Source organism: Oreochromis niloticus, linkage group LG6 (assembly GCF_001858045.2).
Source record: "Oreochromis niloticus isolate F11D_XX linkage group LG6, O_niloticus_UMD_NMBU, whole genome shotgun sequence".
NCBI classification, from domain to species: Eukaryota; Metazoa; Chordata; class Actinopteri; order Cichliformes; family Cichlidae; genus Oreochromis; species Oreochromis niloticus.
The window spans coordinates 17,408,668-17,430,623 of NC_031971.2; the positions used below are offsets into that span (position 1 = coordinate 17,408,668).

The 21,956-nt window shown below is 40.8% G+C and overlaps 2 protein-coding genes across 2 annotated transcripts; one reads left to right on the forward strand and one right to left on the reverse strand.

The window, feature by feature from the left end:
* Window positions 1-2,227: 2,227 nt before the first annotated feature.
* Window positions 2,228-16,953, forward strand: spag5 (sperm associated antigen 5). The gene is made up of 25 exons (XM_005456969.4): window positions 2,228-2,369; window positions 3,184-3,255; window positions 3,348-3,476; window positions 3,571-5,861; window positions 5,978-6,170; window positions 6,375-6,491; window positions 6,654-6,746; window positions 6,903-7,037; window positions 7,800-7,919; window positions 8,022-8,114; window positions 9,244-9,378; window positions 9,479-9,572; window positions 9,695-9,842; window positions 10,005-10,055; window positions 10,226-10,400; window positions 10,537-10,670; window positions 11,076-11,244; window positions 12,581-12,680; window positions 15,147-15,393; window positions 15,567-15,699; window positions 15,850-15,930; window positions 16,023-16,172; window positions 16,419-16,493; window positions 16,611-16,691; window positions 16,788-16,953. Exons 2-25 carry the CDS (start codon window positions 3,217-3,219, stop codon window positions 16,857-16,859), a joined length of 5,055 nt encoding a protein of 1,684 aa, XP_005457026.1. The 5' UTR covers window positions 2,228-2,369; window positions 3,184-3,216; the 3' UTR covers window positions 16,860-16,953.
* Window positions 16,954-18,062: 1,109 nt separating this feature from the next.
* On the reverse strand, window positions 18,063-20,124 carry foxe1 (forkhead box E1). The gene has a single exon (XM_019359982.2). The coding sequence runs from the start codon at window positions 19,751-19,753 to the stop codon at window positions 18,647-18,649; it is 1,107 nt and encodes a 368-aa protein (XP_019215527.1). The 5' UTR covers window positions 19,754-20,124; the 3' UTR covers window positions 18,063-18,646.
* Window positions 20,125-21,956: the final 1,832 nt, after the last annotated feature.

Consider the following 21,956-nt stretch of genomic DNA (forward strand, 5'->3'; position numbering starts at 1 on the left):
TGCCCTTTTTTCTGTTTGTCTTTAAAAAGTATTTACAAATTGGAAAAAAATGTAAGTAGTTGCACAAACGGAGTATAATTTATTTTCTTTCTTCTTTTTGCAAATGGTTAGCCTTTTGAGCACTGGAGCAGGTTAGCTGCTAGCTCCTTTTGCTTTCTCGAGAGACAGAGTCCTTTAATTTATGTGTTATTAGGATACATCAGTGGAAGGGAGGATGTCTTGTTTTATAATTGTCTTTGGGCAATGAAACGGGCCGCAGAGCCTCATAAAATTCATAAGCACTCTGAAGGAGGCCCTCGTGGGACGGCAAGAGTCAACAAACGATTCAACAGAAAGATTCATGACTTAATCAGTGAGCAAGGACAGTAGAAGCACGTGTAGGAAAAAGGGTCCGCTGGCTCTTTAGATGATGTGGAGGGACCCCACTTTAGTCTGACCACTGACATCTTGTAATGTCATGATTTATTTGTTCCTCCCTTTCATCAGGCTTCTATTACCTCCCCCCTAATTGATCTTTTCCTGCTTCTCTGTACTTTATTATCCCTTTACCTTCTTGCTTAAGTATTTATAAAAGTGTGTATTATACATTGTAGATTCACACAATAATCTCAAGACGCTTCTGATCTTTCAGTGCCATTTTGACAGACTTTTCCAATATTGTATAATACAGATCTAAGAGAGGAAGAAAAACACACTACATGAAAGTGATTTATGGTGTTTTATGCAGAGCTGTGTGAGTGCACTTGAGTTCATGGTGGAACGATTTCAGCCGAAAAATGTGAAACACTGAAAATCTAGGTCATCCATCAGGCAGTCGTAGGGAGAACATGCAAACTCCACACAGAAATGCCCGGGCCATGTGGTGGATTCAAACGCTACTGGAAGAATTATCATATTTATTTTCCGCGGTCACCACATCATAAAAGTTGCATGTATAACATCACCAATCAAATATGAGAAAGACACTTAAATGTGACTTTACCCCAAAATAATAATTATAAAATAATAATTTAAAAACATTTGTGTGCTTTATGCATATTATTAACTGTATTTAAAGCAAAAATGTAATTGTGCCAGGGTGTGGTTTGGGGCTCAGCTGCAGGGGAGGGGTGGAGCAGGGTGTTCAGGGTGCCGTGTCAGGGGAGGCTGACACACACCTGAGCTCCATCAGCTGATCATGTCTGTCCTGCAAAAGATGTGCAGGGACTTGAGGTGTGTGGTTGTGTGTGCTACAAGCAGGGCAGCTGGAAAGTTGGGTCTGTCATTTTCACTGCATTACAGGTGACTCCACTCATCCGTCCAACAGCTTCTTCAGTTTGCTGCCATCAGGAGAGACTGAAGAGCCTCCGGGCTAGAACCATCAGACTGAGACACAGCTTCGTCCATCAGGCTATCAGCATGCTGAATTCACTCCCTGCTCTCACACACACGAACTCCAGACCTGCATTCACCTCTTCCCTCTGAATCCTCCACCCCCAAAACACCACCATTGCCTTTTCACTGACTGCGGCCCCCCAGCCCCTCGAATCTTGCCCACAATCACTATGATTGTGTTGGACACTGCTGTTTATATAAGATTGTATAGTATTGCGTTGTGTTGTACATAAGACTCTATTTTATTTTTATCTTTTTATCTTTATATTGTTTTGGTGTACACTGAGGGGCATGGGAACATTGCAGTTTCAAATTCCTGTGTATGACTGTACATATGGTCTTTGACAGTGAAGCTTATTTTGACTTTGACTACAGTGTTGATGACACAGAAGAAGATGCTAGGCAGATGGTGGGATGCAGCTAAAAGAAGAACTGAAATATTGTTTGGGTGGATGGGTGGTTTGGTAGACACCAAAGCTAAACAAAACTGTGTCATTGTCCAGACTTATGGAGCGTATGTGTCACTCTCTGCTCTTACACTTGTTTCCCAAAAAAGGGTGATTTATGGGTAATTTTTCCATGTAGCTACATTGCTTCCAGCTTGTAAAGCCATAAATAAGAAGGCAGTGGAAATAACTGAAGAGTCAGATATTATTTTTTATGCAGACACGTTTTAATAAAACGCTGTCATAAAACAAAACAAAACAAAACAAAGATACTTAAGAGCCAACATAAAAGTGTCAATTTTCTGTCAGCAACAGGAACATGCTGGAGCAATTACATTATTTTCCCGAAGGAGGCAGCAATGAGTAAAGGTACAGCGCTCAACCATCTAGTGCTTCTCTCAACCAACGAAGAAGAGAAATGGACCAATAACAGTGCTGCTATTCGTGTTTTTGAATCAAACGCGGTGGATGGTAGTTCAATACAAGATTTGTTTACCCTGTCCTCGTCTGTTAAAACGCTGGTTGAAGTTAGCTGGTAAAGTTTAAAAGGTAAAATACTTTTATATGATTTAAGGGCGTTTGCCTCGGACAGCTAAGCTATTAATTAAGTGCTTCTGTTAGAAATCTAACTAGAGTGAGTGCAATTTACGGTTAGCTATCGACTTGTACCGCTCTCTTAAACTGTAGTTTACGCCCTTGCAATATTCACTCTTAGCAACACTTTCTGTGAATTTCTTACATTCAGTCGATTTCCGAATTTATTAAATTGATGCTTTAAATGGCCTATTCTTGTCAACTAGGCCAATACGTAACGTCATGTCAGTAAGTGAGCTTCTTAGCTAGTTTGATATGACAAGCAGATCTCTGTGCAGGATTTTAAAGAACATTCTCACATTTTCTATCGTAAAACAACAGTTAAACTCTACAACATGGTTGTTTGCTGTAATCGCCTTTCCTTTTGTTTCTGCTCCGGAAGAAACCTTTATAAGAAGAAGACAACATCCACACAAGGGGTTATGATGGGGCTAATTTGAACTTAACAGACTCTCTCTGCACAAACGAAATGTTTAAAAAGTTCCACCTAACTTGTCTTATACAAACTGTTGAAGTCTCGTGATCGTGATTAAATTCCGGAAAGTTTTTGCAGTCAAGGAAAACTGGGGTTTGTCTTTCGTAACTTGAAATCACATTATTCTCTAGTATGAGGAGCAAGACCCTGTTTTAGCCTTCGTATGGAAAGCCAACTATTTTAATGCGGAGATATTGGTTTTGCCAGAACATTTTACAGCCAAATAGATTAATTCGCATTTAAATCAAATTGGTAAAATATGAAATCTTTTGTCTTCCTGATTTTGTCCTCCAGTTGTAAACATAGTTTTCTGAGAACTTCAGAGTAATGGCTTCCAGGAGTTCAAGTTCCACAGGGGAAGGCTTGGTAAGACTTTTGTACTCAGTTGTGCATCATGTACAGTGTTATATCTGAGCATATTAGTTAATGGTGAATAATTCAACCTTTGTTGATGGTAGCTCTCCAGCCGATCCAGCGAGCGTACCCCTCTGAGAAGTCTGGACAATGAGATTCTGCACTTGTCGACTCCCTCATCGAGGTTCAGATCAAAATCCCAGATCAGTAGCGATGCTGGCAAAATGACAATGGTGGGTATACACTAATACTTACAAATGTAATTTGTTTTTTTCCCCTTTTTTTGGGGGGTGCTGTTTTTTAACCACTACTTATTTTCATTAATAGGGTGATCTTCCACTGAGTGAACAAGAACCCCAGTTGTACTCTTCTCCATCCACCAAAACGATACAAACCAATCTTCCAACAGCTGATATGACAACTACTCAGATTGCTTGTGGACTTTCCGATATAACATTTAAATCCTTCACTTGTGCTGGTGGTGAAGTTGAGATATTAGGCTCTTTACTGCATGCAGAGGAGAGTATTATTTTACCTACAGACCAGGGTACATCTAACACTGAATCTGAAGATGGCATCATCACTGACAGTGTGATAATGGAGTCATGCTCTGATCACATCGAACATCCCTATCATGTTCTCGAGAAGAGCGACCCTTACTCTGTTAACATCAGCGCAGCACTTCCCTGTGAAACTGACAGCACTACACTGGTTTCTTGTGATCTGGATAACAAACAAGCCACAGAAGAATCAACAGCTTTTCAGAGTGACTGCAGTGGAAAGGCAGATCTCACTTGGAAATCCTTCCTTTGTGATGGAGGTGAGGTGGAAGTTTCAGATGCCACCAGATTACACAATGAAACGATTCCTCTGCCCAAGGAAGAGCTTGGTGCTCCTCTAGAGTACGACAGTATAAATTTGACTAACTGCTTTGGTGACTTTGACCAGCAGTGTCAAGAGGAACATGCTGATCATCCATACTGTAGCCACGATGGTGGTGTTGATCCTGTCATTAAGGCTTTATCTGAGACAACAAGTGGTTCAGAAAAACCTGCTAATGGACTGACCGATGTAACCTTTAAATCACTGAACTGCACTGGAGGAGAGAGTGAAATTCCAAGAGAAGAGTCAGTTGTTCTACCAGCCAACCATACTGTTACCAGCAGTGAGACACATGGCTATGCCATAGATTCAACTGAAATAGCTGGTGACTGTGATTTACAAAATGATAATACAATTGGTCACTTTGATCATCCATACAGTAATGTTCAGACTCATTCAGCACCTCCATGTGACAGCCTTTTGACTACCCAGGAAGCATTGGCAGACAGCGCTGAGGATGTAATGGCCAGACACTACAGTGGTAGCCCAGTGGTATCTGATAGCCAGGCTGGGAACCAAGGTGATGTCACAGCTGATTGTTTTATTCCTGCTGAAGATGAAAAATTAGATGAGGCCCAATTTTCCAAGAAGAAGACATCCCTTCTGCCTGAGGACCAGATTGTAATCTGTCCCCTCAGTGAAAACTATGTGTTCACTTCCATCACACATGATTGTTGTCAAGATGCCTTTGAAGATGCTAACAGCCAACAGAACAATGGTGAAGCTGTGGTAGCTACTGACCCATCAGCTGTTAGCAGATCTCTGGTGGCTAATGGATCTTTAAAAGCTTTGGATACTGAAACTGTAAAATGCAAAGGGCAAGAAATGCTTAACTGTACGGTAAATCCTGCTGACAGTGCATTGCCTCTCGTGGTTCAGAATACTCAGATTTCTGACTGCAGCCAACTTGCAGGTTCAGCAGAGAGCCCTTCAGCTGTGGAAATGCAACAGCAAGATCAAGAGGAGCATGTCTCTGAAGTGAACTCCACCACAGGACCCGCTGAATCCAGTGAGGAAAAAGACAGTGCCATTGGCTCATCTGGAAATGCACCTGCTCTTTGTAACTCTGCAGAAAAATCTCATGCAGAGAACCTTACTGATGTACTGAAAGCGCTGTCGGAGTGTCCCTCGGTTGCCTCAGTTTTGCAGTTGGGACTGTTTAGTCCCGTTAGGAGAGCTTCTCTGTCTTTTTTAAAGACTTGTGGGGATCCTGCTAAAGGCAAGTTTGCAGCTGATGACTCTGCTATTGAGGGTGAGAAAACATTGTTTGCTCCTCTTAATGCTGACCATGCTGGGTTGTGGGCGGAGCAACTGGAAAGCCCAATGCCTCGTCCTCTGTTAAACTCCACAGCCTTAGGTCAGAATCCTGGTCTGAGCCCACTCAAGGAGCCAGTTAAGGATTTGGGACAGAAAGTCTGTGCAGAGCCTCAGACTGAAGCTGAGAAACCGCTGCTGAATTTCCCGCTGATTTCCGATGGTCCGTTTCAGCAGCAGCTTCGACAAATGGCAGAGTTCCTCATGATGGCATCTGGAAAGATGGGCCCTGCTGCTGTCTCTGCTCCTGCTCCACCTCCTGCCCCAGTCAAAGCTACTCCTGTAGAGTCTCACAGTGTCTGTGTGGGCAGTAGTCCTGTGAAACTGGTTGACCACAGCCTCAATACTTCTGGCCTGTTTGAGAGGAAGAGAGAATTCTCTGTGGCCGATTCCTGCACTATGACTAACTCGCTCCTCTGGAAGTAAGTGCCCATTGTAAATTGGTCATTTATTCAGCAGTTGTGAGTATAGATAAAGCTAAATCTGCTTTTAGTATTTTATTTGTTTGCCTCTCAGTATTCTTTCATTGGTGTTCCAGTTTACCTCCAGGCAGCCTAGAGTCCCTCCCAAGACAGGAGCTGGAACAGAGGTTAATGTCTAGCATGACGATGGTTGAGGCCCTGGTGCAACAGCTGACTGCAGCGAGGGCACAAGGATGTCCGGTTGCAGGCCCTGCTCCTTCAGACCTCCGGGAGAAACTCGTGCAGACAGACCACACCGAACTCAGTCAGGTAACTGTTGACATCTGCATTTTGTTTAAAGAGGACCTGTTATGCTCATTTTCTACTCTATATTTAGATTTTTGGTCTCTATTAGAGTAGCTTTGTATATTTCACAGCTTAAAATATTCCTCAAATAGAAGCTTTCAACTCTGATCTCATTTTATAACAAAGAATTACAGTTTAAGTAGTCATTTGTTTATATTTTATAACTAGACCACAATGTATAGAGACCTGTATGTGGAGGCTTTGAGTCGGATTGGGGAGTTGGAGCTTGATGGGAGTTCTCTACAAAACCTCATTCAGAGTCTGCAAGACATGAAGGTCACCATGGTAAGTCACAAACAACCACACAGCTCATGTTGTTTAAACTGGGATAAAATGCTCAAACACATCTCACTGACTTTAAAGGTGTGCGTGTGTGTGTGCGTGTGTGTGTTGAGACGGTCAGTATTTTCTTTACTAAGAGTAAAGTGTGTGTATTTGTCCCAACAGACTTCTGTCAGAAGTGACACGGACGCTGCTCTCTCTAACATGAATGAAATGGGTGATATAGTCAGAGAGGACCATCAAAGCCTCTTTTCACATGTACGTACAACATGTTACCTCATTCTGTCTCATACAAGTTAAACAGTATGCTTGTTTTTGTAATTATTCATCAGCTAGTTATGGCTTAATTTGTTAGTGTAACATGATTATGCGCTACAGTTGAGTTGAGGTATATTTTTCTCATGTTGTTTTTAGTATGGGCACATGAAGTCTCTACTTGAGAAATCAAACGACATACAGAGCAGAATGATGCAGAAGGTCAAAGAAGCTCTTCATCAGAGAAATGACATGAGGACTCAAATGGAAGAAGCCTTCACAGCAAAGGAGGCAGTAAGTCCTTTTGTGGTGTTTCAGTTGTTTGGTCTAAATGCAGAGGAACGGTAACCTCCTGAGGAGAAGGGTGTACTATGAAGCACGTTTAATACAGCCAGCCATTCTTTGCGTTAGCTGTCTTGACAAAACCTAAAACCCCAATGAGAGATGAAGCTGGTTCTCAGCTTTCTTTGTTAATCCAGGCTTCCTGCTTCAGACTCTGTTCACAATCACATTAAAGGGAGCATTTATCTGCCATTCGTCTTCTGCATAAGTCTATTAAGAATGTCTGATTGGAGCAGGTTGTGCTCAGAGCATTGGGAAATGGAGATCTATAAAGGTTATTGAAAAATATATCAGTAAAATGGACATTAGTGTTAAAAATAAGATAACAGAGTAATGCTGCAGAGAATCATTAATGTGGTAAATTCGTTAAATGGTGTTTATGTTATTGCTCAGTGCTGCTGTTTATTTCAATTTAAGCAAAAAGTAGCACTTAGAGCATACTAGAATCAGTTAAAATGTTGCATTTCCAGGTTATGTGTTTAGGATAAGTTACCATGGTGATCTAGCCAGGTTAAAAAGAGAGCCACCTTTGTGACACACAAAAACCCCCCTCTGTCTGTTGAACATAGCTCACTGTGTACACACCTCTGCTTTAGCTGACCAACAGTTTTTCTGGAACATATAAAAATATCTGCAGAAGTTATGCTGGCTGTGTGTTTAAGAGGATTATTTGTTCCAGGGGTATTAAATGTGTGTGTGGTTGTGTGTTGTCAGGCTTTCAGTGCGATGGAACAGCTGAGGACACACTGCGCCACAGAAATTGCACTTCTGGAGAAGAGTGTGGGGTCTCAGCAAGAGCTGCTGGCCGCCCTAAACCAGAGCTATCCAGAACTGGTACAGAAAACAAGCCAAAAAATAAACGGCTCAATAATAATTGTATTCAAAGTAATATGTGAGTGTAATTTCTTTGTTTCTTTTTTGTCTTTACTAATGCAGGTAGGGTTAAACAAGGCTTATAATGCAACCCTGGACTCTGCTTCAGATCTTTTGTCTGAAACCATGGATGAACAGTCCGCTTTGATGAAAGAGGTACGCTCATACTAAAAACCTTGGACTGTGACAGTCAATGAACATGTATCACAGCAGTTTCTATATGATGGCAAAGAAACAAAGAACCAATGTTTTGGTTCCAATTCTTATGTTTTCATTTTTAGTTTAATCTGTGTGACATTCGTAGCAGCACAGTGGCTCCGTTTGAATGGTGATCACTGCTGTTGTAATTTGTGGGTTTCTAAAAATACGAGGCTTTGGTATAAAATCCACCACATGAGCATCCTGTACATACAACAGTGCTGTTTTAGGTTATTCTCATAATTACTCATAAGTATACATTGATTATCTTATAATTATGTCTTCCAACAAATTGATATGCTCTCATAAAACTGGAAATAAAATGCATAGGAGCATGTGCTGGTTTGTGGAAGCCCCTGTGTTACCATGTTGAACACAGTGGCCGAGATGGACATCAACTAATCATGTTTTATGTATGTGGCTATAGACCGGCTACATGCATAGCACGCCAAAGACTCAGACGAGCTCCATATCTGTTTGTTGCCGTTCGTGTCGTGTGCCATGGAGGCAAGTTGCATTTTCTGTCTGCACCTTCAGACTCAAGATATAAAAGATCACACCTATGTTTTATCGGTTTCCTGAGAGGCGGTTTCCTTGGCACAGTAGATTGAAGGAATTGCAGAAAGGGAGATTATGAAGGTGACACAGAAGTCACTGTCGTTCTGCTCGATATTTTGTCTTTTTATGTTTGTTTCAGATTTATTTTTTAAGCATGTATATCCTATAGTGGCCACTGTAGCTACAATTATGCTCTTGAATTAGGTGGTGTAAGAAAACAGAATTCAGTTGGCTGTAATCTACTGCCATCTAGTGGTGAGATTTTTATTTTTCTTCCTGCAGTGTACCTTTTTTAAAAATTCGGTGTTTTCTTGTACTTCATCCAGTGTGAACTACACTAATCAACTGATAGACAGCAAGCCAGTTTCAGATCTGAAGTTCGTTCACATTTATGTCTGCGGCCCATTTAATGTGTTCTAATGTTGTTTAGTTGAATTTTAAGGTGCTCTAATACAGCCTTTACTATTAGAGCATTTACTGCTTTGTTAAAATGTGCTAATGCGTTGATGCTAATGCCATCTGTCTATAGCTCTTCATGATCAGGAGCCTTCTGCAGAAAACTGCTCCCATGCTCCTGAAGCTGAACGAGAAAGCTGCTGCTGCTTTGAGAGAGAGGGATGAGCACATTTCTGCAAGAGACCAAGCTGTTGAAGAGCGAGAGCAGGTAAGGCATCTGTTGTATTCAGGATATTTACAGCCTTGTACCTGTAGTCAACATGTCTGATTAAAATTATTCATTTGCTTAAAAAAAAAACCCTCAACAGATTATAGAAGAACTGAATGAAACTCATTCGAATTTCCAAGCTGCCAGGGAACAAATTGGTGATTTAAATCTGCAGGTGACAATTCTGACATCAGGTAAAAACTGAAATAACTCTCTGGCTATTTCACTCCCTCTTTTTCAAAATGCTTTCTTTCTTGACAACCAACGGACTTCAACTTTTTTTTTTTTTTTTTTTTTTTTAAATAAATAAATCCAGAGATGGGTGTACTGCGAGAGAAGTTGACTGAAAAAGAAGAAGAGACGGGTCAGCTAGAGAGGAAGGTGACGGAGCTGTCTGCCACAGTTTCCTCCACGCTGGCGTCCTACGCTTTCTTGGAGCAGGCCCTTGCTGCTGAGACTACAAAGTATGATGCTACTTATTGATGACAGAAATCAAGCTTAGAAATTTAAAAATGAAGTGAAACTGGGTTGGTGGCTACTTGTTAACAGGATACACTTTGAAAGGCAAAAAAGCTCTGAATTGCAGCACATGCTTTAAAATATGCCTTATTTTATTTTTATTTAAGATTGCAGGAGTCGTGGAAAGACAAACAAGAGGCTAAGGATCGAGCAAATGAGTAAGTGTTGGTTAATAGTAAAGGATTAAAAAAAAAAAAAAAAAAAACGAAAAAAGAAGACTTGGAAAGAAAAAAATGTAACCAGTGGTTACATTTTTACTATAATTTTACATAAATGTTGCAGTATATAACCGAATACTGCTGTGTTTTTTCTTTTTGACCTTGTCCAGCTTGGAGGCATCACTGGGTCAGTCGAAGCAGCGGGTGTGCGAGTTGAGTCGGGCTCTGGCTCAGAGTGAGGAGCAGCTCAGTCAGCTGCAGTCCCTCTCACAGTCTCAGAGTCTGCAGATCCAGCAGCTCCAGGATGTCTGTACACAGCTCAGTGGTGTGCGGGAAATGAACGAGGTGAGCATTACAGAGGGTATCTGTCTCATTTAACTCCAGAGAAGCATGAGGCGTTCACTTATTACAGGAATAATATGTGACTTCTCCTTGAGGGGAGGATGTTAGGTTTAATTTTCCTGCTGTCTGTGTGCATCAGTTCCTACAGATGGAGAATGAGTTGGCGAGGGAGCAGATGGCAGAAAGTGAGCGTATGCTGAGGGAAAACCTGCAGAGCCTTCGGGAGAGGAACATCCAGTGTGAGGACCTGAAGAAAGAAGTTTGTCAACTTAAGTGAGTATAAATAAGCCATTGAGGGTGATGTACTTGAAAAGCCCAAACTGAGCCTTAAAAAAACTATCGGATTAAATTTATCATTAAACAAATTGTCTGTCTGGGGATGTCAAACTCATTTTACATCGAGGGCTACATACAGCCCACTTTTCTAGTTCTTAACTACGCTGGTGTAGTATGAATGGCTGTGGGGGCAGGTCTATATCAACAGGAAAAACTGTAAAATGTTCAAAGATTAATACTCACATACATATTTTCTGGATTGGAGTCTTTTGCCAGGCCTAGTCTGGGTCCCTGGGCCTTATGTTTGTAATAATAAATCTTATTGCAAATTCTTCTCATGATGTTTAACATTTTGTTGGCACACTGAATGATAACTTGCCTCTGTGTGTTTGTGTGATGGAGGCTTGAGAACGGGAATTTGCAGGAAGAACTTAAAGCCACAAGGTCCAGAGCCAGGTCAGCAAACCTGGAGCTTGAAGAGAAGATGGCTCAGGCGGTCACGGAAATCACTTTGCTGCATCACACACTGAGGGGACTGACCAACAAGCTCCATGATGAACTTGATGAAAAGGTAAAACACTATCAGAACTAGGCCCGGGTATTGTCACTGATTCCTACAACCGATTCAATTCTGATTCACAAGGTTTGATTCGATTCAGTTACAATATTGCACTTTTTATTTAACCTGTTAAGCCCCAGGGGCTTTTCTGAGGTTCCTGCTTGAGAATGACATGCCCAAAGCGAATTGACTATTTCTCTGCAATTATAAACTCAGTGTAAACTATCTAGGTATAAAAATAAAGCTGGCACTTGTGAGACTTAATCAGAGGTGTAAGCATCACAGCAGATGCCATTGTGTCAAGGTTACTGAGGATAAAACAGAAAATATGAAGGAGTTTTTCCTGGCCTGGTCTGTTATAGCAGATAACCCCCTTGATATTCTGCAGGAGATCAAAAACTGAAGAAAACCATGAATCAGCATATGAACATTACCTGATGCTGGCTTTTAGCACTCGACGGCATCTGTAAACGGAGGGATCCGCACTTTGTTTATATCGTTTTGCAGAGCCTGTTTTTCCTGCTCTTTATTCTTTTGATGTTTTCTCTGTTTGGTGGTTGTTGAAATGGTTTTGTGAGCTTTCAGCTGAGATTCTGACATTTCTGGCAAAATATGTCTATATTTAAATCAATTTCAGGATTTCGATTTAAATTGTGAAATCTTTTTTTTTCTTTTTCTTTTTCTTTTTTTCTAATTTTTATTTTTTTTTTAAACCCGCCTCTAATCAGAACCCAGCAGAACTTTGTTCCTCACGCTGTTTCATGTGCTTGGACTCGATTTCACATCAGTCATGCATTCATCTGCCTTTGTAGGTCTGTGGATGGAGCTCATGTTACTGGCTTCTTTCCCTTTCCGTTTGCTTTGTACAGCCCATTAAAAGTGTAGTTACAATAAACCCTTTTGTATTGTTTAGATTGTCTATTTTACTACTTTAATGCTCTGTTTATTTTAACCTTCGTGTACAGTGCTTTGTGACTGCCTGTCTACGAAAAGCGCTTAATAAATAAACTTACTAGTTTTGGTAATGGTGAAATGATGCAGCTGGAAGCTAAATTTCACAGGTGTTAGATTAATTGGGCCCTGATATGGACTCCACTGTATGTGCAGATGATCTGCAACAAGTAATGCAAATGCATAGAGTATGCAAAGCTTAATTTCTGAAATTAAAAGAATGCGTTGTTGTAGTCAAGAGCTCTTGACATTTGCAGTTGTAATTTGGACATCAGAAGCAATAGTTTACAGCATTTATAAATCATCTTGTAACATCATGTACTATGGAAATGGTGCTATAGGTGCAGTACTGCAGGGATGTCTTTTCCCACTCGGATTTAAATGTCTTACTTTTCAGAAACCACAGATGTGTGAAGAGTCTCAGTCAGTCGACAGCATCATGGTGGCATCAACTGCTGAGAGAGAGGAAGTCAAAACAGACAATCCTGCTGAATCAGGTACTGTTGTTCACCCCATGTGTGTCAGTTCACTCATAAGAAACATGCTAGTTTTTCTTTTTTAATTGATTATTTAAAAAATATAACATGTCAGCATTTGTTTTTATCCTAAACACAACAGGAGGCACTGTGATTGTGATTACTCATTCTCATCATTCTGATTTTCTATGTCTTTTTTCTAATTGCTCTTTGGGTAATAACACAGTTACAGCTGGAAAACATGGTTGAATTTAGTCACTTATAGATAGGGATGGGTATTGATAAGATTTTCACGATTCCGATTCCATTTTCGATTCTGTTTAACGATTCTCTTATCGATTCTTTTTAAAAAAGGAGAACACTAAGGTCGATTAGCTTAGAACTTTGTTTTACATCTTCTCTTTGAACAAGATAGAAATTTAGGAGTAGCATAACCTTACAAACCCAACAGTGAGATCTTAAGAGATCCAGCCTATGGCTCTTCAATGAGGTGTCACAGGGTCCCCGGGGGAAAAAAAATTGTAAATGTAAAATAATAAAATAAATATTCTTCTCTAGCAATAACAAAGTATAACATAAATTATTCTGTAGCAATTACACAAGAATATCCAATAATGTCCCTACAATTAAACACATTCACTTACTGAAAATCGGGGGCATCTGCTGTGGCAAATGGCTGCAAGCCTTTGACCACAAACTTAGTCACTGCTCGGTGACATTCGTCTATCCTGGCCTGAAAGGAGACGCTACCGATAGACTGGAGCGAGAACTGCCAGCGAGCGCCAGCCAGACTCTGTCTCTCTCATCATGGTCACCTAAATGCACAGTAATGGCAGGTTTTGTAATAAGGCAGATCGTGCTAACATAATATGCACTGTTAGTTGATTATTTACCTGCCGCATTAACGGGAGAGGACGTGCAAACGTTACCGCTGCTGCTGGGTTGAGATTCACGAGTCCGGAGCGGAATTAAAAACAGGACATTCATTTAAGGTTATCGCGTGTTTTGTGAGCAAATGCTTTTGCATATTCGTAGTGTTTCCTCCCTTAAATGAAATATCTACTTTGCAAGTATTGCAAGTTGCCCTGTTGTCATCCGTTCTAGTAAAGTATAACCAAACTTTTGAGCGTTTGAGTAAATGACGCTCCGCAACGTGGTGACGTTATTTGGGGCGACTGGAATCGATTGCAAAAATGGCAAACAATTCCAAGGAATTGAAACAGTGGGAACCGGTTCTCAACAAGAACCGGTTTTCCATACCCATCCCTACTTATAGAGTCTCATTTTAGTAGCAACCTCCATCAGATGTTATTGTAACTGCTAATGAAGCTTCGACTCTTTCAGTTGATCAGTATTTGTGAGATGTTTTGACTGTGCACCCCTCTTCAGGTCATGCCTCCACATCTCAGCTGGGTTAAGGTCAGGACTCTGAGCCAATACCTGAACTGTCAGACAGTGTAGCATGCGGGCTGATCCCTCCTGGTGGTGTGTGATGGCATGTTTCCTCCAGACAGTCTTGTCATTTCATTTGTCCACATAACATTGACCCATAGTGAACTGTTTGTTTGCACAACGGCACATTCCTTTGCTGCATCTTCCAGTCAACACATGAGATTTCATTTCTCTGTTCCTACTTTTGGGGTTTTCTTTAGCCTTACAAGTTGCCATGGGGATCTTTGCATCCTCTTGTGGAGCGATGAGCAGCTTTTCTAGCTTGTAACGCTTCATATACGGTGCTGTGACTCCTCGTTAAGAAGAACAGGTTTTCTCAGTAACCAGACTTTACATTGTCGTGTTACTGAGGCACACCTCCTGCAAACCACAATCCACAAACACCTGACTTCTGTGGAAGTTTTTAGCACGGAGGTTCACTTTCTTTTTCAGGCCTGTGAATAATCACTGTGTGTTTTCACATGGAAAGTATGGCTGTTTGTTTATACAGATTATGCTGTCTGTAGTTTGATGAAGATCAAACTATTCAAATTCAAAATGTTTTTACTTCACTTGTAATGTGGTCCAGTGTAGTTATGTTGTTAAGCAGCTGCAAGCAAGTCTCTTTAAATAGTCACGCTGAGATTCCCTCAGAGAGCAGTGTGATTTGAATGTCTCAAACATGATTTGAATACGTGCTCAGCATGTCGCATGTGTCTCCTTTATGAAAAGGAGGTATTAATTTCATTGTTTGAAGGCTTAGTGGTCCAGTACCAAAAAACAAGAAGGCGTCAATAATATGTAATCTAATAATAATCTAAAAAATGTTTCTTCAATGCTTCTTTTCTTACCAACTTTTATATATGAGCTACATATGCACTTCATGTCATCCTGTTTTTCCCTTTGATAAAGGGGGTAGTGGTCAATCTTTTGCTTATAGGAATCATTTTCAGGTGGGAATTGATCTGCACAGCCATCAGGGGCTGTAATTTAAAAAAATGTACAGATAATAATAATAAAGAAATAAACAACAATTAAGTTTTACTCTCTCTTCAGTCCCTTCAGACACTCTCGAACCACAGCGTGAAACTTTGTTCAGCGAGACGAGCGCCTTCACCCGCATCGCAGCCATCACTCCTAAAAAGAATACGAGCACAGTCGAGATTCAACCGGAGGAAGAGGAGCAGAGCGGCCTGGCGGAGCTGCTCACTGGCCTGGGCAACACCGTCACCGAGCTCGTCGGGACTCTGAAGCTGGTGCAGCAGCGCAGAGACGCTCAGCTGGAGGAGCTGCACAGCCAAGTGTAAGCTTTGGCCTCTTTTGGTGGTGTAGAAAACAAAGTGTGAAATGAATTAACTGTTCAAAAGTTGTTGTTTTGTACACATGACATTAACATCAAATGTAATCCAATTATCTTGTTGCTTTTTTTCTTTAAAAAAACAAACAAACCAACTAATATGTGATGTGTTATTCCAGCTGTGGCCTGCAGGTGGAGCAGCGGGCTGCAAAGAACAGACATGAAGCTGAGGTTTTTGAGCTCAAGCATCAACTCAGCCGTCTGGATCAGCTGGTTGAGAAGGGAAATCAGGCTCTGCAGCAGAAATCTCGGGTAAGGATGACTTTTGCTGGACATCTCTTCTGTCCTCACTTCATATGTGATAAGAAAGATCAGGATGGGTGCGGAGGACGGCTGACCGATGGAAATTTGTCGACGCAGAGAAAAACGCTGAAGGTTTATTTTTATTTTTTATTTTTTCAGGATGAGAAAACTCTGGCTAAGTTGATAGTTGAAGTGCAAGAAACCCAGGAAATCCTAAATAAACAGAAGACTGACAATAATGTGAGGCACCCAAATAATACTGATAATGTTTCTAAGCTACTTTGTGTTCTTGTAGTTTTTATTGTCTAAATGCAAATGAACGTTTTCTCCAGGAATTGAGAAGGGAAGTTACTGAGCTTCGTCGCGCTCTCCAGCAGTCGAAGGTGGAGTCTGAATTCCTTCGGGATGAACTGAGGAAAGCTGGCGGCCAGTCGACTAAACCGGAATATTTCATGGAAGAGAACATCAAGTTATTAAAAGAGGTATGATTTATCAAAATCATTATTTATTATGTTTTTCCATAGTTTTCAAGTTTTAAAAAGACTGAGTTCAGATTTTTTTTTTTTTTATTTATTCATGTTTTCTTCTTAGATCAGTTTTATGGTTTTATGTATGTTACTTAAGCTGCAGCACTTGTACAGCTGCTATTTTTAAATGTGCTTATAAATAAAGTTTTTGTTTTTTTCCCCCTCCTCTTTTCTCATAAACTTCTTCCATTTGATTCGTAGGTGGACAAACTGAAGGCCAGTCTTCAGGAAGCCGAGCAGGCCAAAGTAAAAATTCTTGAAAGGGCAAAGAGACACGTAAGCATCGATCGCGTTCCTGACTACCTATCAGCATTCACACTGCATTTATTGACTTAGAGGAACATTAGATGGTCAGCTGATGTGAGCGTTCATGAGGATGTTCATCTCTTACAGCAAATCATCTATCAGAGCAATCAGCAGAAAAGTGAGAATGAGCTTCAGATGTTAAACAAGATGATCAACAGAGTTCGGGAGGTGAGAAATGTTTCATACCATGGAACATATTCTGTAAACCACAGTGTGTTTGGATGTTTGAGATAATTTGCTGCTTTTTTCCTTTTTGCCTCACAGACCTTGCTGTCGCTGCCGGCAGTTGTGAAGAACTGTGAACAGCTCCAGCAGCTCGTTGAATACATTGGCTGATGTGTTTATTTCCCCCGTGTGTGTTTATACATGTTTTAGTCTGCCTTCTAAATGTTCGTATTGTTATTGTGAATAAAATAATTCTTTAACTCTCCTCAGGTTCTCTATTATTATTATTATTATTATTATTATTATTATTATTATTATTATTATTATTATTATTATTATTGTTGTTAATTTATTTGTACATCATGAAAAGATGCTATTAAAAATGATTTTTCTTTGCTGATATTAACCATATCTTTTATGGACACTGAACACACATGCTGAACATGTAAATGTTTACTTCTCCATTTTAATTATAATTTTTAAGTCGTAACGGCAACAAATTTATACTCTTTAAACTCAGAAAAGCTTTTTGTCGCATCTTGGTCTAGTGATGATTCTTTGGTGTACAAAGATGTGCAGTTTTAAAAGAGAAAATCTTGCTTTTTCCCATCACATCAGAAGTTGAGAGAGTCCTGTGTCTCATTCATATTAAACTACAGTGCGAGTGGGTGTAAATGCCACATTACTGCCACGTCTTCTGCTTTTCAAGGAGGTGTGTGCCATCATCCCAGATGCAACAGAGTTGAAATAAAGTGTTTTTTTGTTTTGTTTTTTTAAATAAAAAAAATTTGTTTTCACAAGGCCATGAAAGAAACTGTTATCTATTTATTCCAAAGATTTTCACAGCATGAAGTGGTAAAAGAAAACTTTTTAAATTGGAGAAAAAACAAGTTGCATCCATCACCAAAGAGTTTTTTTTGTTTGTTTTCTTAATTAAAACAATCAATTGTCTTAACTGTAATTGTTTTCTCACGTGTCTCATCTTGTCCGATTTGCAGGCTTTGTGTGGAAGAGGTTTCTGGTATTATGTGGTCTTAACGCAAAGGCATGAAGCATCGGGTGGCAAGTCTATTCATTTTCTTGATTAGTGGATTTGTATGTGGCCAAGTGCTGCGCTGATGTCTCGACATGGCGGCTGAGACCGGTCACGCTTACTGGTGTGGCTCCAGACAGCACTTCAAACCGGCTGAGCTGACCCAGAAAGCATTACAAGCACAAAAGAAAGAGGATTGGGCTTATTTGTGTGTGTGTGTGTGTGTGTGTGTGTGTGTTCCTGCTTTAATTTTGTCTGGACCTTTTGGCCCTCGTTACTTTATAATACTTAAAATTATAATTCACTTGTAGTTGATACAAATATGACTTTGGCACAACTGCTCGTCACAAATTTAAAATCTTTTATTCTTATAGAACAAAGGTGCTTTAACATTTGTTTATTTCCAAGAAAAGCAAACTAAAAATGCATTTTTACTTGGCAACAAAATACAAGCTGATATTTTTTTCACACAAGCCACTTGCTGCAAAGCCTATGACCACGAAGCACAATAATTTATACAAATATTTCATTTAAACTCAACAGTAGTGTAAAATATTCAACTTGCACATTCCAGTTGTAACAAAAAAAATGTAACAGCACACAAAATTATATGTATTTTACAGTCACATACTTGCTGTTTAAAAGGCCTAGACATTAAAACCAAACAGCTTAATGGATATCTAAAGTAAGTTATTATCAGCAGTGAAAATGGGTTCTACAATTACTCAGAAAATCACAGTGGTGTTAAGAGAGGTCAGTCTGCTCAGTTTTGTCCTTGATAAATGTCAAGAACAAAGACAAAGCAGTGGGATTTTGTGCACAGAAATGTCTGGCTCATTTGGTGCCGTCTCAAGTCTCTGTTTTAAAAAAAAAACTAACAAAAAACAAAAGGTAGTGAGATGCTGGGCTTTACATTCTCTGTAGCTTACATAGCAGAAACAAAACGGTCCATATTCCCCGGGTAGGTGGGGTGTCTGAAGTATCCCCCAGTGTTTCCAATAGGACCTGCAGCGCTGTTATACTGGGAGAAAGACCCCAGCTGCACTGGGGAGACCCTGCCGTAATGGTCCACTGTTTCTGCAGGGCCGTGAGCTGATGCGTGGATCCGTCCTCCTGCTGCGTACCCCATGCCCTGGGTGTGACCCTGTCCGTACGAGCCCTGGTGTGCATGTTGGTGCGGATGGCTGTTTTGTCCAGAGTAGGTGAACGCCGGATGTGTAGATGAGCGGGGTGGCACAGATCCCCCGCACGGTTGACTCTGGAAACCCGGAGCTCCCAAGCTGCAGGGACTGGATCCATTCGGAAGCCCTTCGGGACTGAAGCTCCGGCTTTGCTGCTGCATCACCTCTGGTCCTTGACCTGCCAGCATGCTGGCTGGAGTCGGATGTCCTATGATGTTGTTGATGCTGAACATGCGGGTCTGACTGTGCCCAAACCCTGGAGGCGAAGAAGAGGGATAGTAGGCAGAGGGCAGCTGCTGTCCATATGTGGGACTGAGTGTCATGTTGGGATAGACTGAGTTGGTGTACGCAGCTGGTCTGGTAATCTGAACGGGGGAAAAAACTGGTGTTTCATGCACATATGAAGTGTATGTGCTCAGGTCGCAGCGCTTAAACCTCTTCCTGCGTCTCAGAAAGCTGCCACTCTCAAACATGTCCTCAGCGTTTGGGTCCAGTGCCCAGTAGTTGCCTTTCCCAGGTCGTCCTGGCTCTCGAGGGATCTTGATAAAACAATCATTCAGAGTCAGATTATGGCGGATTGAGTTTTGCCATTTCTTCGAATTGTCTCTGTAAAAGGGGAAGCGCTCTGTGATGAATTTGTAGATACCCCCCAGTGTTAGTTTGCGGTCAGGGGAGTTGGCAATAGCCATGGAGATGAGGGCAATGTAGCTGTATGGTGGTTTCCCGCGCTGGAGAGGTCTCTTCCTCCTCCGACCCCGTGGCTGCTCCTCTGTCTGCGGTGGAGGATTGGAGGCAAGCAAGGTGGTATCTGCTGGAGAGTCTTTCTCCACTTTGACCACAGGCATTGTCATGGACAGCTCAAAAAAGGAGATAGATTACTTACTGGAAAAGCTGCACAGCAGAAGTAGTGGCACAGCTTTGACGTTGTTCCCTCTGTCAGAGAAAACAAATTAGTAGGCAGTACCCCGACAGTGCAAATCAAAACAGGAGATCTGTCCGATATGCAGTCCTGCTCCAAGTTCGCATTCGATTGTAAATGCTCAGGGTCCTGAGTCCAAACACTTCAACAGTTCTTCAAAAGCAGTGGAAGTAACCTCTTTTGTGAAGTCCTCTTTCGTTAAATGCGGGTCTTTATTCAGTTTATTCCCGTAAAGTGTAGTCGGTTTAAGGTGAAGAGTTGAAGTGTGAGAGTGCCAATTGTTGTGCTTAAGGTGTGTGTGCGAATGAGTCACTCAGCTTTACCTGAAGAGTGTATTACCTGCACAGACAACCTGAAGGGCCACGCCCCCTTGAACATCACATGCTCTAACATACCTAACTTCAATACGGCTCTTTTGTTCCCCTCTATCAAAGTCTGCATACTTTGTGGAGTGAAGTTTGGTTTCATATTATTTATTTAATTTTTTTCAAATACATATTATTTCAAAGTTTGGTGAGCTATCCTGAAATGGGAAAAAAAAAATCTAAAAAATATTTGTGCTTAGAGTTTCAAATGTTTTAACTGATATTATTACAACTATTAAAAAAAACAACAAAAAACAGTAACATGAGTGTATCAATATGCATTAGTCACAGCTATCTTATCTTGTTTTTGTTCTATAATTGGCCTTTATTTAGTTTCAGTAACCAAAACTGTCAAAACAGATATTTTTTCCTGTTTATATTCAAAGTTTACTTTAAAGCTGACCTCAGTTTATTTTAAAAAGTCCAAAATGGTCCACGTTGTTTTGATGTTTAACACTAAAAGACCTCTTTAGTGGTAACTTAACCTATGAGTTGTTTTTCTATCTTGCTTCCTTGTTTGTTTTGTGCCAGTGGTTGGCCGAGCCAGCTGTGTTAAGAGATGTAAATGTTGTCCAGACAAAGGCCCTCCTGTGATTTCAGCATGCAAAATATAAGGCATCATCATAAAACCTGGGCGCAACCCGAGAGACGGGAATAACCAACTCTTTACATAGAGATTGTTCACTGAAATTGGTAGCGATACTTGGAATAGTTTTAAAGCCAGCTTTAAACAGGTGTTGGTTTCTCTGCGTTTCTGTGGTGCACAAACTGTCGCATGTGCAGCTGATTTGATGTGAATATTGTGAAAAATACATTTCATTGTCGTCAAAGGGTGGAGAGTATTCTGATACTGCTGGTATGAACTCTGGGGACTCCCTGGGTTAGGGTTCACCAGCTTAATCTCTTAAATAAACCGAAAGGAAAACAGAGCAGCACACTCCCTTGCGTAAAGCTGCGCAGGGTTAACACTGCGAGCATGTGACAGAGTCTGAGCAAGGAGAGAGAGAGAGAGCAAACAGCCCGATGAAAAGTTTAGGCCTGTGGGGAGGGCCGCAGATGTGCTGTCCTGGTCTGCAGCTGCAGCACCCTGTTATATGAGGAGGTGGGTGTGGTATGTCATGATGTGAGGTACTTTTTAAAGTTTTTTTTAGAGTAACATGACAATCTACTGTACATGCAGCGCCTTGAAAGAGCATTTCCCCCGTTTCTGATTTCTTTTTTTCTTTCCTTTTTTAAAATGCAGATTTGTCACACAGACAAAGAAAACCTGAGTAACTGCAAAACGCAGTTTTTAAATAATGATTTTATTTACTGAGAGAAAAAAAAGCTATCCAAACCTACCTGGCTCTGTGTTTTTGCCTCACTTGTTAAATCACAAATTAACTGTGATTAACCATATTTTTATTTTGGAACGCAGAGTTCAGTTTCAGTAGCTGCACCCGGACCTGATTACTGCCGGTCCTGTTGAGTCAAGTAATCGCTTAAATGGAACCTGCCTCATAAAGTGAAGAAGGCTAAAAGATCTTGAAAACAATCAGCCCACAATCAAAAAAACCCAAACTCAAATACATATGAAAATTTAACTATTAAGTCACTTAATCTATCAGTCTGGAAAGGGTTAAAAAGCCATTTCTAAGGCTTTGGACTCCAAAGAACCACGGTGAAAGAAACTTGGAACAGTGATGAACCTTAGGAGTGGCCGGCCTCCAAAAATTACTCCAAAAGCACATCGAGACTGGGCAAAAATGACTTTCATTGGAGAGTTCCAAG